This window comes from Melopsittacus undulatus, chromosome 5, assembly GCF_012275295.1.
Source record: "Melopsittacus undulatus isolate bMelUnd1 chromosome 5, bMelUnd1.mat.Z, whole genome shotgun sequence".
Lineage (NCBI taxonomy): Eukaryota > Metazoa > Chordata > Aves > Psittaciformes > Psittaculidae > Melopsittacus > Melopsittacus undulatus.
In genome coordinates this window covers 67,974,909-67,993,562 of record NC_047531.1, presented here as the reverse complement: position 1 = coordinate 67,993,562, position 18,654 = coordinate 67,974,909, and the positions used below count along the sequence as shown (strand labels likewise).

The window sequence follows — 18,654 nt, the reverse complement described above, 5'->3', positions numbered from 1 at the left end:
TACTGAAATTAAATGGATACAATCAATATTCAGAAAACCAGAAAATGTCAGGTCACTATACCATTCTATGCTCTTTTTTTTTTTTTTTGTTTTAAGTACTGCTAACAACCTTTAGCAGCTGACTTGAGGAACTTATCCCAATGCACTTTCACAGGTGGAAAAAAATACATCAATAATTTCACCAGTGTCAATAATCGAAAGTTACAGCAATATGTCACCTACATGGATAAAGCAACAATACTTGTTTTGGGCCTGAAGCTCAGGTAGGTACAGAAAGCTCATTTATGTGGCTCTGGTATCTATACTACATTTACACCAACCTAGAACCTCAGTGTATTTTCCAGAATGAAAACATGACTCCTTCTGCAATAATTAAACTATGTTAATTGCGTGAAAGTGGTTAGTCCTTCTGTATAAAGCTCAGATTTCCAAGACGTATCTGAGTATCTAAATACCACTACTCTGGAGCACCAGAGAAATTAAGTGGCAACAGCAATCAAATATATGGTACATAGCTATTTCACCAGATGAGATATTTTCATTTAGTTTATCTATCTTGCCATTCAGTCTAGGAACTGCCAGTGAATTAGGCATAAGTTTGCTTATAGTGCATCAAATTCAGTACTACAAGCAAGTTTATGAAACATGCAATACAAATATAGTTCATCCAATGGGGAAAAAAAAGTGCCTGATATGTTGCGCACACACATGAAGCCAAAGTCATGCCTTGGGGCCTCTCTGTCTGAATGATACAGTAGATGAGGACACTGAAGATATTTGTCCCTTCAGCACAAGAGTTTGAAGTTATGGGTCATTTTCAGTTTTGCAGTCTTAGCTTAAGGCCCTAATATGGATTAGACTACCCATCTGGAAGTCTGAAGGCCACTGTGATACATAGGAAAGGAAGAATTCTGAGCATCCTGAAAGGGAAGCTCTTTTTTCTTTAACAAAGAGAGAATGCAAACAGCAAAATCTACTTCTTTAAATAGCGTTACATTCTAGTTTAAAAATATTAAAATAAATGGAAAAGAAGTAACACAACAGAAATGTAACAGCTTTTACTTGCTTAACGCTATCAACAACTGGACCCCAGCAAGCCAATCGCCTCCACCTTCAATAGATGCTGTATAATTCCATCTGCACAGAATTTTTCATGTGCTCCTTGGCCTGATGTGCAAACACCACAGCTCTAAACGATCTCAGCCCACCTCCACAGAGGGTTTGCAAGCTGCTTTGCTACACCCGCTTACTAGGCGAGAAAACATTAACTGGTAAGGGTTGCCTTCGAGAAATTTTGGGGACAGGTGAGATTACAGCTTGTTCCTTAGGCTCCAGGTAGTACCACGCACATGGAGCAGCTTTGGTGGGCAGCTGCAGAGCTGATCCCTCCCTTGTGACCAAGGCAAGAGTTGTGGCTGGGCTCCTGCCATTTTCTGGTGAGCCTCAGATCCTGGAAGAGAGCGTGGGGCCAACAACATCTGCTGGAAATTACTGCAGCCCTCATGTTTCCTTAATTTATACCAGGGATCAGCCCCGTGGCTGATAGCCTAGGACTGGGTGTGCACAAGGACCTTCTTGCACACATCTTGCCTTGCATTAAGCTTGCCTTAATTACACAGGAGGATTGGGGTCTTTAGCTATCCAAATAGTTTTGCAGAATAACAATTCACTGTAATATGCAAAACTAATGCAGAGTGCATGTAACAGTCTGAGAGCAGCAGAATGCCACTACATCATTGTATCAACTCTACTACATTTGTATGGCCTCAGGCTAATAGTTTTACTACAAAAAGAAAAAAAATGTTCTGATTAAAAAGAAGAATGTATCCTTGACATATTTCCTGCTATCTATTTTTAAGTTCACTGGGGGAATTATTGTCAAAAGAAGAGTATTTCCTGTTCATCATAGCATACATAGCAAAAAAACCCCACAGGTTCCTTGAACCACTGGTACTTACTTGTTCCCTATGTCACAAATTACAGAGAACTAGAACTTGCTTTTAATCTTCAATTTAAAGCATATCCTTAATGTTTCCACAAGGAATTGCACGCTGGATTGCACACTTTCAAGAAATAGACACTGTCTGTGTGTTTAAAGAAGTGGAATGCAAAGATTTATCTCCCCCCAGCCCAAATGCATTATTTGAAGCTGCACATCATTCACTGCTTTCTGCACATTCAGTTGGACTTGGCTTTAGCTGTTCATTACGTGAAATCTGTCCCCACCTTGTGGTGATTTTCACACAGAGTGAACCCAACCTAGGAAAAGGATTTCCTATTTCTACAAACAAAATTTTACAAGCAGGCGATCTTCTGTTCGGGGCCTAATCCGCTTGTGGTGAAAATAACTTTGCATTCTGTTTGAGAGCTCAGAGCTTCAGAGCTCAGCTCAACCTGTGTGGAGAAAGTAGAGCAGCAGTGGAAAACCAAAAGTTTCTACCAGAACCCAGCAAGACCCAGCAAAAGCAGAATGGACATTTTCAAGCCTATTGTTCATAGGCTGTTGAACAAATAAAGGACACACAAGGGGTTAAACTTGGGCCCAACATATAATCAACTTCCTCTGTCTTCTTGTCTATGATAGTTGCTATGTTCTGACCTGTTGGAGAAGATGGGACCTCTGTGATAATAGCTCCCCTGTCGCAGCACAGTAGGTACTGAAAACTGAAATATTCTGTACAGGCACATGTGCAGATTATAATATCCAGTTTTAGTCAATCAAAATAAAGAAGGTTAATAGAAAACGAAAGAGCTCCAGGGGATTGCTGTAAAGATATTTGGGGAAATAGGAGGTCTATCTGGTGAGATTAAAAGAATTCAGCTTGTTCAACAGTCCCTTTCCTGCTGCCCGTGAGAATGAATCAACCCCCATCAACAAAGAAAGAGAACACTACCAGAGACAACTGGCAAAATACTGGAACCAGAATGTAAACAAACTAACCATAGGTGTACATACTGGCCACAAATGAACAATTAATTGCATCATCAGACAGTGTTGTTTCAGGACAGTGTTTCTCAGCATTTGTATGGGCAAAATAACCAAACACTGTTGAAACTAAGTTTAGACAATACACAAACACAATTTATTATCAAATTATATTAAAAACTCCATGATATGAAGACCATCATCAGAGTTCAGATACAGTGTTTCTAGGTTCTAACATGTAAACATTTGGTTCTAAAATTTGATTTGAATTAGCACATCATTTATTTGCTGGACTGAAAACTTTGGATAACTACCTTGCTAGCAATGTATTCACTTCATTCAAATAGTTCCATTTCATTGTTTTATTATCATCTTTATTAAGTCAGAAGCAGAGAGATTTCACGTAACCTAGAAAAGAGATGTGTTCTTTGAAACTCATCCATAAGCTGCAAAGTCCAGAAAAGAAAAGAAAAGAAGATCAGCTCACTAAAGCTCCACGGATGAGTTTCAGTTAATGGCCTGTTTATTGTTTTGGTGCATTTTGTGTTCCTGATTTAACCACAGCTACACAGAGTTACCTGTCTCACAGCAATGGGTTGGATCTGCCAGTGAAAACTGGGCTGTACTCAATAAAGAGAAAAACTGCTCAGGGAAGCTAGTTTCTTACTGTGGGAACTACTCCTCAAGAATCATCCAAAGGAGATAACATTAATTACATACTAAATAATGCCATACTAAATACAAGGCCCATATCACATCTTATTTTGGATCACCTTCACGTCTCCTTTAACTTTGTGTGTACATATTCATTCCCCACTGTGACTGAGTTGGAAATCATGTCATGCAGGAATGTATTTCAAGTATTACATATAATAGGATTAAGAAAAACCCTTATGCTGTACATCTTTTCTGAGGTTTCATTATAGCCCATATAGGTAGGTGTAGTAGAGCAAAAGGTACCAAAAGAGGCCTGTCCTTGAAGAGGTCTGAAGGTCCCAACCTCTAATGACTATTTACCTAGCACAAGTTGACTTTCTCCAATTTTGTTGCTGTTTATGCAGCACTAATACAGATTACAAGTAATTTATTATATGATATGTATCTCAGAAATTTCATGCTCCAAGCATCAGCATCAGAAGCAAAATTTGAAATACAAGTTTTACTATGTGTGCCAACTGTAAGAAGAAAAACAGTTTTTCAATGTATAGTGACACTTCTTTTTAAAGAGATGTTCACTCCTATTGCTATTGTGAGGGTTAAAGTTTGTTTCCAAACAAATCCTTCAAAAAAACTTACGTCACAGAACATCCTCAAACACATAAAAAAAGTAAATACCAAAAGACTTTGAAATTTCATTGTAATATGCAAACATTAGCCACTATAATAATTAAAGTTAAAAATTTATATAATATAAAATATATTATGGTTCAGTTGTTTTGCTTTTTAGGCAAAGAATTAGCATGAGGAATTCAACTACAGGATCTCATGTGTTCTTTTAGGGTATTATAAAAAATAATATCACACCCAGCAGTCATTTTCTCTAATTAACTTCTGCTTTATACTCTAAAATGAACTTGTATTCACTTTACGTTACCATGTAAAATCAATGTTCTTCCATCCATTCTGCTGGTTCAAAAGAAAGAAAAGAAAGCAGACAGGGACATATCAAGTATAGTGTTCTGTAGTTATGCTACACTGCATTTTCTATATCCTGTAAAATGAACTGAATGATTACACACAAAGCAAGCCACCCCTTATCCTTTTGCAAGTGATGACTTCACTAAAATTCTCATCAAGGTTCTCAATCTCTGCTGTAAAGAAATGGGAAAGTAAAGAAATCTATCATGCAATAAGCCACATAAATGTGCAATGCAATGCAAAACTTCGCCACCAAAAGACAATTTCCAAATAACAAACTAAGAATATTAATATCTACAAGCATGTCTCACCTTGAATCATTTCACTCTCACATATTTCAGTACCAAACTTATGTCAATATTTGGAAGTAATTCTAAAACCTAAACTGCTGTACATACCTTCACTCAAGCTGCCACATCTCCTACTTCGTAACTTCACTATCGCACTTGTGAACTATACAGTATCTGTTCAGATTTCACCCTGATCTCTTTCTAGTTTTAGCCTGGATGTCTTGCCACAAACAAATTCTTAATAAAATAAATCCCACTACAGAACTATCTAAAACATTCAACCCTGATAGTAGAAAATAAAGAAATAACTATTGAAAGCATGGTTTTATATCTTCAGATACAACTAGGGGCAAAGTGTGTTCATCAGAATTTTGTGAAAAAAAAAGTCTGGATAGCTGCCTGTTGCTTGGATGAAGAACATTCACTGCATACTTGTTCCTCCCACAGACCCCAAGGATGCAAACGGGTACTATGTATATTGTATCATTTTCAACTGTATTCTAACCCAGAGATATGAATAAAATGCTGTTCATTACACAAAAGGAGAAAGAAAGGGGATAGGGGCTGGATTAGTTACACAACTCATGAAGCTGAATTTGCAAGTTATTTTTTCTGAGATAAAGCCTGAAGAGGCATATTTCTTTTTCCAGGAAAGCAGTATCAGGGTGGGAGAAACAGAAGGATCCAGGGAACTCAGTTTGTCTCCATAATGGAAGCTCCTCTTTAAAGGAGGCAATAAAACATGAACACTGAATTCAAATCCCTGCCAAATTTCATTACATTTGACTTAATTCCAATCCTCTATTCAGACATATATGCACTAGGTAAGGCTCTGAATGAACAGAAGCATTAAATGTTCTGATGCCAATATAATATTCTGATTCTTATCCATTCACGGCTAAGATGTAAAGTCCCCTGAAAATTATGTAGGTCTTCCTTTGACTATGAGTAGATTTGAATGTAGACCAATATAGGCATCCAATTATTTGTTCATTTTTACTTCAGAAAAATCATCCAATGATATTTCCATCAAAGAGAGATAAAATATAACATTTTGAAAGTTTTCAGTTCTGAATTTCAATCCCAGCTCAATCACAAGTCCTAATACGGAGCTCTGTCTGCATAGGTCTTCTTACCAAGTCTTCAACCCTTGTGAATGGGTTCTTCTGGTGATATTTCCTTTTGTTCCTCTTGTATGTGTTGTAAAGTAAGCTTTTTAATTTTTAATCACTCACCTTTTTCATTTCCATTTGCATATTGTGGAGGCTTGTTTTTGTCAATGCTGTTAAAGCTCTGGCTTCTGCGATTTAAATTAGAAGCTCCCTGGACTTTGGTACTGCTGCCAGCAGCTGGCACCCTTGAGGGTCCTGGAAGCCTGGAATGGCATAATCAGAAATCAGTTCATTTTATGTAGTGCAACATATAGAGGAGGAAGTATGCAAATAACAGACCAGAATTTAAAACCAACAATTGAAAACAGTGATTTCAGGTAAGCAATGATAAACAGGAGTAGTCAATTAGTTAGACTCCACAAATGAAAATAAAAGCTTATCCCTACACACACAAATGGGAAAAAGGTGCTTTCTAGGGTCACAAGACATGTAAAATGCTTTGCATTTGCCATTAACATTGCTAAAACAGATTCACCCTCACAAACCCTTGAAGTGAAATATGAACTTTAATTTAGATCTGACACTTTTGAAGAGGAAATGTTACAGAAATTGATTAGAAAGAACAATACACCTGGAGAAGTATTTTGTATGTCTTACTCTAGTAAACGCTTCACAGCTGTGTTTAGCATAAAAGCTGCCTTTTTAGTTATCTTCAGTTCTTTTTCAGAGGACTATTGGCTTATTATTTTAAATGAAAAGTATTGAAAATACATATTTTAGCTAGATGCTACAGATACATGGATACCTTTTAGATAGAAGTATGTAATGTGGACCATACCATTCATTTGTTAGTATTTGCTGCCACCACCTGAACCTTACTGCGTGGCTATGCTAAGAAAAAAATGGAGACTGTTGTCCTGGTGTGTGTACACCTGCATCTTTTTTCTGTCTGAATCTACTCTTTGATGTAAGATTCTTTACTATATTTTTACTTCAAACTTTCTGCAGCATCTTTGTGGGCACCCCCATTCCTTTCCAGTTTTGTTATCTGATAGACAAAATGAAATGTTTCAGTCATCAAGTCTTTTGCCATTGGAGATCTCTCTTCTGTTTCTCATTTACTGGAATGATATGGTGATTTTAATAGTGGAATTACAAATTACACCTGAGATATCAAATTCCATTAGTTTCACTGTATTTTGAAAGCACAGCATCAGAAGGGAGAAAAAAAAATATCACATTACAAATAATTAAAAAATGTTAGACTCCTTCCAAACTTTTGTTTGTTTAATATACTGGTATAACAACAATGTTCAAATAATTTTATTTTCATTAACTAACATATGTAAACAGTTCCATGTTCTCTTCCTTTACCAATTTATACCTTAGAGAGCTAATCCACTAGTTATTTTTATGGCTCATTCTGGCTGCCAGCCTGCCCTGCTAGTCTCTTTGCTGAGCCCAGAGCAGACTGTCTCTGCTCTGCAGCTGCAAGCATGCTAACCTTTACCGTGACCCATGAATTCGAGCGATCTTCTGTTCCCTGAAGAATGCACTAAAACAAACTTAAAAATCCATTTGCTCCTTCTCATTACCCTAATTTGAAAGGCAGCAAGAGCCCTGACATCATTTGTCAAAGGCAATGAAAAAAGCAATGACAAGGCATGTGCAACACTGGAAACTCATCTGTTCTGTTAAAATATAAAATAGTTCTGCATATATTCTGCATGCCAGAATTTGAGAACTTGCCACAATAAGCACATTATACATGAGGTCATTTGCTCTACACACTTTCCAGTTTACCTCATTTGCTGTCTTTTTTAATTGAATTCAGGTTTTAAATTGTTTTTGCAGAATCATGTTAAGCAGCTAAGGAAATGCAAAGAGGAGAATAACAAATAAGGGACAAGTCACATACCTCAGAACAGGCTCCTGAAACACTGCCACAGATTTAAAGTATTAGACAATAAGACTGTTAACCCCAACACGTTGAATGTGGACAAGACAGGAGCATCAGCAATAAGGAAAACTGTAGACCTATAAATGCAGGTGCAAAGCAACTGGACCATGGTATAGCTCATTCCAAGCTATCACCAGCAACTCAGATTGTGTTAGTGCGCAATAATGCAAAATGCAATCTTTATTGGAGATTATGCAGTTTAGAGTTCATTGTTCTCACCAATGAACTGTACAGCAAAGGTATAATTAATGAACGCATTATCACCCCCCCACTAAAAAAACCCAACAAAACAAAACAAAAATAAGGAAAGAAAGGTTAGAAACAAGAGTAAGCCTCAGACCTCAGTTTCTTTCCTCTGCAATCTGGCTTGTAGATTTTAGTGCTCATGGAAATGATAAACTGAAAGTACTGATGAAATATGAAATAAGTCAGCTCCAACACACAGCTCTGTCAAATTCATTGCCAAAACAAAGCAGCCTCTTAGTAGGGACTGTGTGCAGGCTACTCTTGACAGAGCAGAAGTCTTGGAAGAGGTTCTTTTTTGTGCTCTATTTTGTTTCTGCATCAGGATGGCTCTATGAATTCAACCTTCCAGGTGGGTTTGCAGAATATCTAGTGGGAACTGGGATGAAGTCCCAAACTTCTTTTCACTCATTACTAAAGTAAGGATTTGATCCAGAGAGTAGAGAGCACTAAAATCACCAACTACCCCTTCACATCCAATACTTTACATGCAGGATACAAAGATGCAGGATACATAACAACCAGAAATTTTGGTAATATACAGTACAAATCAGCTCCTTCCAGTCTGTACAAGGCTTTCCAGTGGCAAAGCTCATAGCTGCATAGCTTGCACACATAACATAAATGCACATTGTTTAACGTCTGCTTATGTCCAAAGGATAAAATATCAGTGGGCATATACTTGCTTGAGTATCACTAACAAGCAATAAATTAGAGATATTTAACTGACCTAGAAGTCTTTTTTTGACTGGTTGCAATTCCACTGTGATTAGACTGAGATGCATATCTGGCTGTGAGACTGTATGAGAAGAAACAGAGAAATTGAATTAAAGAATTACTTTGAACATGTATAGAAAGAACACACTTACCAGCAAACTATGAGTTAACGAATGCAAATTGAATGTGGATAGGAAACACAAATTAACTGGCAAAAAAAATAAATAAATGAAATAATGCAAACATGCAGACTTTTATGAGAGATATAACGAACAGATTATGAAATAATGGATATTGTTATGACTTGTCTCATTTTCTACAGATTAATTTAGGAACAGACAGGGAGAGCAAATTTCAGCAGTGACTGAATTACTGAAGTCTAGCTTAATTCACACAGGGTGTACCTCAGCTTTGTGCCATTTTTCATCCACAAAAAGTACTAAGCACAAATATATAGCTGCTAGTTTCTCCAGCAACCTGAGTTCACAGAATGGCAGCTAGGAACAAATTTACTATACTAGACCCAATGAGGACAGGCTGAGAAAGTTGGGGCTGTTCAGCCTGGAGAAGAGAAGGCTGCGTGAAGACCTCATAGCAGCCTTCCAGTATCTGAAGGGGGCTTACAGGGATGCTGGGGAAGGACTATTCATTAGGGACTGTAGTGATAGGACAAGGGGTAACGGGTTGAAACTTAAACAGCAGAGATTTAGACTGGATATAAGGAAGAAATTCTTTGTTAGGGTGGTGAGGCACTGAAATGGGTTGCCCAGGGAGGTAGTGAGTGCTCCATCCCTGGCAGTGTTCAAGACCAGGTTGGATGCTGGATGAAGCCTTGGGTGATATGGTTTAGTTTGAGGTGTCCCTGCCCATGGCAGGGGGGTTGGAACTAGATGATCTTGAGGTCCTTTCCAATCCTAACTATTCTATGATTCTATGATTCTATGACTCAGAAAAATTCCTGCCAAAGAAAGGTGACCCTCCTGACAGTAGAGTTATATGAAGGAAACATCCCTTCATAGTTTCCATTACTGTTGAAGCAGCACAGGTCATGTATGTGATGCATTAGCCAGGAAATTAATTCTTCATTAGGAGAAGCCCTGACCTTGTGCTTAGACCCACTGCTAAATTTAATAGAAAAATGTCCCTTTGTCTATTAAGGCATCCAAACAGTACTTCTGCAACAGAACATATGCTGAGCTACAGGGCTAAAAACTGTATGCTCCTTTTCACACCCAACAATGTGTCATTACTAAGGAGCAAATTTATGCCTCTATTCTTTTAGACATTTGCATAGGGGATTTGTCAAATGTACGGCCAAGGTAAGGCCTCCTGCCAAGCAATTTCAGCCACATAAACAGGTGCATCCTTTGGGATCCACATAGCCTCAGGATATAGACAGGTGGTTAAAGCAGGTGCAATCACAGCATCAAATTCCTTGCATTATTAAGGAAATGATGGAGAACTGAGTAAGCAGGACCCTTGATAGTCACAGATTGCTTTTGTCTCTTACAGTTTTGCATCTTCCAGCAATTCTAAGTAGCAGCTGAAACCACAGTACTTTAGTCCTGACTTTATACTGAAAGGACTTATAAGAAACACCAGGTGGTATTAAGTCTACCAGAGGAATGTTAAGCAATTTCTGCTGGTCTACTGAAGCACATAGCTGGAGTATAGAGCAGATGGGAAAAGCTCCTTAAGGGGCAGAAAGATCTTCCCATACTGGCACAGCAGTCCTGTAGAGGTGCAAGGAGAAGGCACAAACCAAGGGACAATCCCACTTGAATGGGATGTGTGATCATTGTTGCTTTACCAAATTAAACCCTAATAAAGGGTTCAACATTACCTCTGTGCCTGGCAATTACAAATGGCACAAGTACACATGGCAAATATAGAAGAGAATACTTCAGTCTTCAGGGGTCAAAAAATAATCATTCAATATATAAAAGCAGCGTTCAATTCTGTGACATATATCTTCACAAAAATGCTGACAAAGTGCTTTTTTATACAACCATAATGTCTGTGGGAATTATAGTATATTATGAAAGTATCATAATAATTAGACCTTATAAATTTTATCTACGTAGTCATTAGTAGTATAAAATTAAATAATAATATATTTAATTATATTTCACTTACGACTATCTTTCCTAATAACATCTGGACTTATATGTGGCATATGTACAAATGTGGCATAGCTTATTTTGCTGAAATTGCTATATTTGTGCCTGGTGTAATAGCCCTTTTTTTAATAAGATCTTCCACTTGTGTTTTTTCAACATATTTAAAAAGAAGGAATCTAGAAATGGTTAGATGGTTATCTGCATTGACTAAACTAAGAAGGTTGTGAGAAAAATGGCATGTCAAATAAAACCTTAGTGGGTTTATGTTGTAAAAGGTAAAATGATACACAGTACAATCAACACAGACAGTGAACTGGAAAAACAGAGTGAATAGGATGCATTGTCATAGCATATTGTAGCTTTTCTACCTCAAACAACACAATTCCAAAGTAACTGGATAGATCAAATAACTTAATCTGAGTGATGTTGCTAAACTGTTGGTAAACTAGTCCACAGGCAGACTGCACCTTTCTTTTTTTCTTTTTAATAGCAATAAATACATGAAGCACCTATCTGAAAATGCTGCGAGAATCTTTTCCTTCTATGCCTAGGACTCCATCCACTAGCAAATTCATGAAATGTCAGCTTATAGACTGCTTTCAAACTTTCCAGACAGGCTAGAATGATGGATGTGTCAACCTCAGTAAAGCATCCTTTCCACTGTAACTGACTATTTTCCAAAGTACTGTGACAAATGAAAGAAGAGAACTTCAACAGCTCATAAACCAGGTGCATCAAGTTCCTAATGACTTTGGGTTTTCTTTCTAATTAGCACTGGATGTGCTGGGCCCATTAAGGCTTTACACCAGTTCCTGTTTCCCAGCTGCTGGCCCCACAATTACAGATGTGAACTGCAACACAGTTGCAAGACTAGACTTCAGTCTAGCCACTCTTCCAAATGTATAAACAAATATTTACCTGCTGCCCTCTATTCAACCAGATAATTGTCTCTGGGTGAGACCTGTTAGTTAGGAAAATAAACCTGTTTTGTTTAAATCAGTTATTTTTTATGATTACAGATACACACAGAGGTACAAGAAATATATGCCTGCCATAAAACAGCAAATGCACATCAACAAACCAGACAGTGCAAGTTTAACACTATAGCATTTAGGACAAGGAAGAATCTACTTGTCAGAGGGACAGATAGAGGGATTTTGAAAGCCTCTGCTTTTGCAAGTCTCCCCCAAAGACCCCTTCCACCCGTCTCCCCCAACATGGTCACGGCTTGCACTCCTCAGAGGAGCCACAGCAGTTGCCTGAAGAGCCCAGCCACAGGGCATTGGCTGGAAGAGAACATGCAGACTACAGAGGAGACCAACCCTGACTGCACAGCCTACAGGAAACCCTGCTTCTCCCAAAGCTACAATCAAGCATTGCATTGTTGAAAGCAACTGCAATACTGAACCTGGGCCAAGCACCATGCTTAGGTCTCCTCTTCCACCTAATGCATAGGGTAAGAGAAGGCAGATGCTCCTGGTTAAGCAAATCCTATTCAAAATAGGTAAGATGGCATACATGCATATGATGCCAAATCCTTAGAAATCATCTGAACTCTGCAAACTAGCTTCCAGGTTGGAATCAAGCCCCTATATTTTCTCTTGCAAATCAGGAAAACACTAGCCAACACAGCAGATATGAAACAGTGATAGTGAGTAATTTTGGCTGCTGGTCCCTTAGTTAAATGCTGTGAGAAAATGGAATAAATATCCTAAGACTGCTAAGAAAGGCAGTCCAGCACAGTGGTAGCTGGGGTAGTACTGAGAAAATAGCTACTGCTAGAGACTGTAGCGACCCTGAGGTGCTGACTGGGAACACTACAGCTGTCCTACAGCCATGCTGCTACAGGAACCAGGACTCTGCCCTATTTACAGCCAGTTGCATTGGGGATCTATGCACCACATTCCACCTAGATGGCGAACTGATGCAGGACATGCAGTGGCAATCAGGATAGAAGGGTTAAGAAATGGTCCTAAAAGGTGTAGGGGAACCTAGGAAGTCAGTGTAAGGTACAACACTAAAAGTTCTTAAATGTCTTCCCACTAAAAGTGAATTGCAATACACAACTGAAATGGGCAAATAAAAGCAAATAAGATGAAGAGGGAATGCAAGTGACTGCTCAACACTGTACTGAACTCTCACAAAGTCTGCCTTGCTGTTATGCAAATACCACGGAACACCAGACAAAAGAGCAGCTCCTTGAAAGTGTGTATACCAGGTAAAGCTGGAGGATGAAGCTCCTATAAACCTCGATAAAGAGCACGAATCAAGCTGAAATTATTTTAACCTCCTTCTTCAAAAAGTAACCCATGCAGCATCACCCTGAATATCATCAACTCTTTATTAACAGTCTTTCAAAAGATCAAAAGCATCATGTTACATCAAACTGTCATTTTCCTATAATGTTGAGAGCCACATGGTGCTTCTAAAATGCCAACTATGTGATCTGTTAAAACTACACAAAAGGCAAAGAGGTTTGTAGTATGTAATCAAAGTCTTTCTACCTTACTGGCATATTTGAATTTTAATATGCTGTTGATCTTATAAAGTTATATTTATATCACTAAGGAAATGCACTCCAGAATGACCCGAGATTTTACTATTAGAATGGTTCCCTGATAAAAAACAAAACAAAACAAGTTTCAAAAGAATGCATTTGCAATGTAAAAATTTCGCCAGAAGGTCTTGATTGTGCTGTACAGATTTTTTTTTTCTTTTTATTTTCTAAACAAGCTCTTTGGTTGCATACTTCTAAGCAGCCTGCCTGGCAAACAGCACAAGAGATAGTATTTTCAAGTTCAAATTCAGGTGTGTCTGGAGAAATGCCAGTAAGTTTCCAGGCTACTCCGCATACCAATCTGGACAGGTAGAAGGTCCCTGACTGCTTCCTCAAGTGGACAGCCAAAGAACACTAAGGAGGAAACCCAAAAAAATTGAATTTTCCCATAAACATTTTTTTTCCAGGCATTTCTTTTGCCTTTTTAGCCCAATCTTGATGAATTAATACATGCTTATATCCATCTGTATGTTTCTATTGATGTAAATATATTAAAAATGTTATTTATACATAAATGCTACATATGTATATTCGGTTTATAGATATATATATAATTTATATTTTATAAATGTACTATTTTATGTATATATATATATATCTAACACAGAAATAAGAGGAACTATTGATGGCTCAGGCAGCTGTAGCTCACAGCATGTCATCTGTTCTATATTAGGTGGACATTTCTCCTTTCTGCTTTTTTGAACTTCTGGCATCTTATACAAGAAATCTGTCTCCAACTGATTCAGGCTTGGAGGTACTAGTAAAATTGTGTTTTCAATGTTGTCCTGTTGTTCACGACCCATAAACCAAAATGCAGATAATGCTAGTCTTGAATTAACATTCATGTTCTTGCAGAACACAGTGACTCATAATAAGAACTAATCATCTGCCATAGTGACCATACCCACCCAGGTCCCAGTGTTTGTAGCACAGGTGTTTTGTGGAAATAATGAAAGAATATATGAATCACAACATTAAAGAAATTAAGAGCATATCAAATAATAAATGTGCTACCTAGCTATTGTGCTTAACCTGTAGCTCACCTAAAATAATGCAACCTTTAAAAAAAACTAGCTATTGTGCTTAACCTGTAGCTCACCTAAAATAATGCAACCTTTAAAAAAACACTTATTTTCTGACAAATTGGCCAAGTGGGTAACTGTGTGCTGCCAGAACTAGGGCTACTCTTTTGGGACCAATCATATCCTATTATGATCTTACCCCCATACTATTTATGATCTTGCACTAGAACAAAATTGTATCAGATGATCTGCACAGTAATACATGCCACTATTTTGTTCCACAGTTTGATAGAATAAGACTGTAACAAAGTTTTCTCCTAGAGGGAATGAAAAAGGGGGTGCCAGAAAGCCTGAGGCTGTCAATTCTTCAAACCTACACTCATCGTCCCTTGAACCTTTTCACAGTTTTCCAGAAAATGGACATTCATTAATGCATCCTAAAGTATGGCTGTGATTCCCACAAACCAGTCAAACAATTATCACATATTTAAGCTTGTTTTTGGCAAAGATATTAAAGTACATTGGTGAGCATTTTGTTTGGTCTCCCCATTGACTCTAAAATAGTAAAAATTATGCAAGATAAAGAAATTACAAAACATTCTACCAACATTTCAGCTATGCTCCCATAAGCATTTTTAAAAAAGCAAACCAAAACAGAAATACATATATATATATAAGTGATTTTCCTAAACTGCTAATTTCTCTCTTTTAAGTGTGGTGATTTTTAAATACTAAAAAACTTTTTTTTTCCAACTTCTATTTTAATCCATTTTCCATGTGCAATAATTGTCATAAGCAGCACTTTGGAAGTGTATGGATTTGGGGTTGGGATTTTTATTTGGTAAATGAAGACAGAAGAGAGTTATCTTTTCCATAGCAGCTGCAACATGGGATGTTATTTCATTAACTGACATCTGCAAAATGACAGTATGTAGAATATCACATTTATTGCGAAGTCTGTAAAAATACTAAGAGATAAAAGTTGACAGAAAGGACTGACAATAGCAAAGAAACTAGCAGTACAAATATAAATCTGACTTAAATAAAAGCAAGAATGCAAGGAAAAGACTAACCATATACACAAAACCAGACAATAGAAGAATCGATGAATCTCTATGGAGAGTGAGGGTAGAGCAATAAAGAATGTTTGAAGGGAAAATAACTACATTATGAAGCTTCTATTTCCTCAAAAGGAAATATATGAAAAGTTGGATTCAAATGCAACAAGGACGAATGGAACACTTCCCATTAAATTCTACATCATCTGGATTATCAACAGGGAAAATTATGGCCAAAGTGCATCAGAACTGAAATATTAAAAGTAATCAGTGGCAAAGGAGATAAGTGCCAGACAATGATATCTGAAATGCACAGGATGAGAATCATCAATAAAATAAATTAAAATGCTCTTTTGGAAATTGTAAGAACAGAGAAGGAGAAAAGATGGAAACCACATTTTGAAATGCAAACAAAACAAGAGGTGGAGAAAGAAATACCATTCTCAAGCAGATGGCAGAGGTTATTTATAAACAGGAGAAATCAGTGTACCTACATGTCACAGGATCCTAAAGAAAATTTTCAGTCAAATATCAGGTACTTTGCAGAGAGGAAGAAATGTAGAACATACTAAATAACACACAAGGGCAGGTACCAACCATAAAGAGCTTGTTTTTCAGGATCCATCCCACAGAATTATGTAAGAAAGTAAAAGACACAAGCAGTTTCTGAGAGGCTGGTAGTGCAATGGCTAAAGAGGAAATTATAAGTTTGAATGAATCTTCTTTAGGATAGATTTAGAAGCTATTGAGAGGCTAGAAAATGCTTTATAATTTACATTTTTATATTTTCTATCTAGTAGGTTCTGTCTTACAGCTATAGAGAAGATCATTTGTTTTAGAAACTGAGTCTGTTTCAAAACCTCCCTTTTTGCCCCCTAACTTTAAGCTTAAGAAATATTGTTAGATATCTTCTTGTCTTATAGAGGATGGGCTACAGGGAAGGGGTATGTGGCAAATACATTCTTGCTATTGCATTGTGCTGCTTTTTTGTGTGAAGGTTATTAGAAAGGTTAGGCATTTGCCATCATCAAAAAGTAACTCTTTGGACTATGATAATTTCTGAATCTGCCAAAGGAAACAGAAGTATGCTTTATGAAATTTATAGTGCTGATGCATTTTTGCAAGCTATTTCAAAATATAGCTATTAAAAGGAATTTTAAGAAAAATAATTAAATTATGGCAGTAATATTAATTTATATGAGATTATGAAGATGTACTTTTTAACATACTCTGTCCATATATCATAGCCGTGGCCTAGAAAACCCCTGAAACTACAGTAATTCTCAGCATGTAATGACAGTTTTATCAAATGCATAAATTAATTTCATAGCTATGTAAGGTAATCAAATGGCATGCGGAAAAAGAGCCACTTTGAGTGATGACCTATATAGTACTTATCACAGGAACAAGTCTTTTCTCTAATTTATGCAATTTATCATTATTAAATATCATATATTTGCTTAGGTACAGAGTTAACTGATTAAATTGGGAAATGGAGATATTTACTTTAGTTACTTGGACTTCAGGACAATGGAAGACAAGTGAGCTTCCTTCCTAAAGTTCTTTTCTTTGGGAATCCTGAGGACTGTTATGACTGTGTCTTTGAGGAGTAGAACAAAATGGGGCAAAAGCCGATTTTCAAGATGGAAAGATAGGACAGTTAAAGTACAATTAAATCCGTAAGGTCCATTTGAAGGTCAGCTGCTACAGATCCTGATGCAGTCACATCAAGCAATTTATTCCTCATTATCTCCTAGATGCATAAAAGTACATCAAATTAGACTAATAGTAGTTTGCCTGATTAGACCCTACCTAGAAAACAGAGAATACAAAGAAGAAATAAATATTTTTCTATATTATCTTCTTTGCAGTCATTAGATAATGATGCTGTACTGGTAAAAGCAGGAACTACCTACTTGTTTCACTTCACTAAACCAAGTGGCTAGGAATGGCAAGAGCTAAAGACAGTGCACAGACTCGGTTCGTTGTTTTCCTTCCATTAACCAAGGAAGACACATGACTATAGCACATTCTGTTTTTTAGCCTATGTCAGTGCAATGCACTTGGTGTAGACTGTTTAGGTTACATTTTAAATCTCCAGAAAATTGAAACAAAGACCACCTTCTAAATTCAGAGTGGTATAATGAAGATTGGCATAGATATTGCCAGTATTTCGGCATGGATCTATTGAGATTCGTAAGCATAACCACGACATTTGCATTACTGTATTTCACCCAGCACAAGCTGCATGTCCAATATACTTCATTTTTTCCCTAGTACTTCTGAGCAGGAGGCAACTTGAAACCTAGTTCCTTGCAGTAGTTATATATGCAACTGCCCGTAGAAATCAGCTACCTAACTTTGTTTATATGACTAGGAAAACCAGGGTGCTCTTTTAATATAACAAATTTAACAAAATCCATCTGGACCTCAAGCTGTGCTCATCATTCCTGTACGTGATAAAATAGTTTGTCCATCTTGGGGAATTTTGCTGACAGCTTACTGAAACCAGTCACTGCCTAATCCATAAATGAGACAGAACTTCTTTCATCCACATGTGTTTTCTCTTAGTATCTGGGTGGTTGAAAGATCATCACTGCAGAAAGTTTGGATGTATTGCTGTGATAATGGAATCCACTAGAAAAGCAAAGCATAAAAATATAATGTAACTATTGTTGTAATCTATATGTACTGACATATAAATAAGGCCACCAGCACTGTATTTTTTAACTCAATCTCAAAGCTGCAGCAAAGTCATAAGGAAAGAATGAAGTGCCTACCTCAGATTTTAAAGAATTCAATTTCCATAGTTAGTCATACAATAATATAGGAAATTTTAGGATAAAAAGAAATTTGAAATCACATCTAAACCCATTGTCTCCCTTAGGTTACCATTCATTATTTACCACAGATTTTTCCACTAATTATCTAAATAATTTTTAGAGTTTTTATACTTAGTGGTATGAAATTACAATTTTTCATAAATAAAAAATATTCTTTGCAACAAAATT

General features: G+C 37.0%; 1 protein-coding gene across 1 annotated transcript in view; it reads right to left on the bottom strand.

Annotated features, from left to right (window-relative positions):
* NAV3 (neuron navigator 3) overlaps positions 1–18,654 on the bottom strand; it is a 261,611-nt gene that overhangs the window by 138,369 nt on the left and 104,588 nt on the right. Inside the window, exons 6-7 of the mRNA XM_031047935.2 lie at positions 8,900–8,968; positions 6,090–6,229 (exon numbers count right to left, since the gene is read on the bottom strand). Of these exons, the coding sequence (XP_030903795.1) occupies positions 6,090–6,229; positions 8,900–8,968 (209 nt within the window). The remainder of the gene's footprint in view (positions 1–6,089; positions 6,230–8,899; positions 8,969–18,654) is intronic.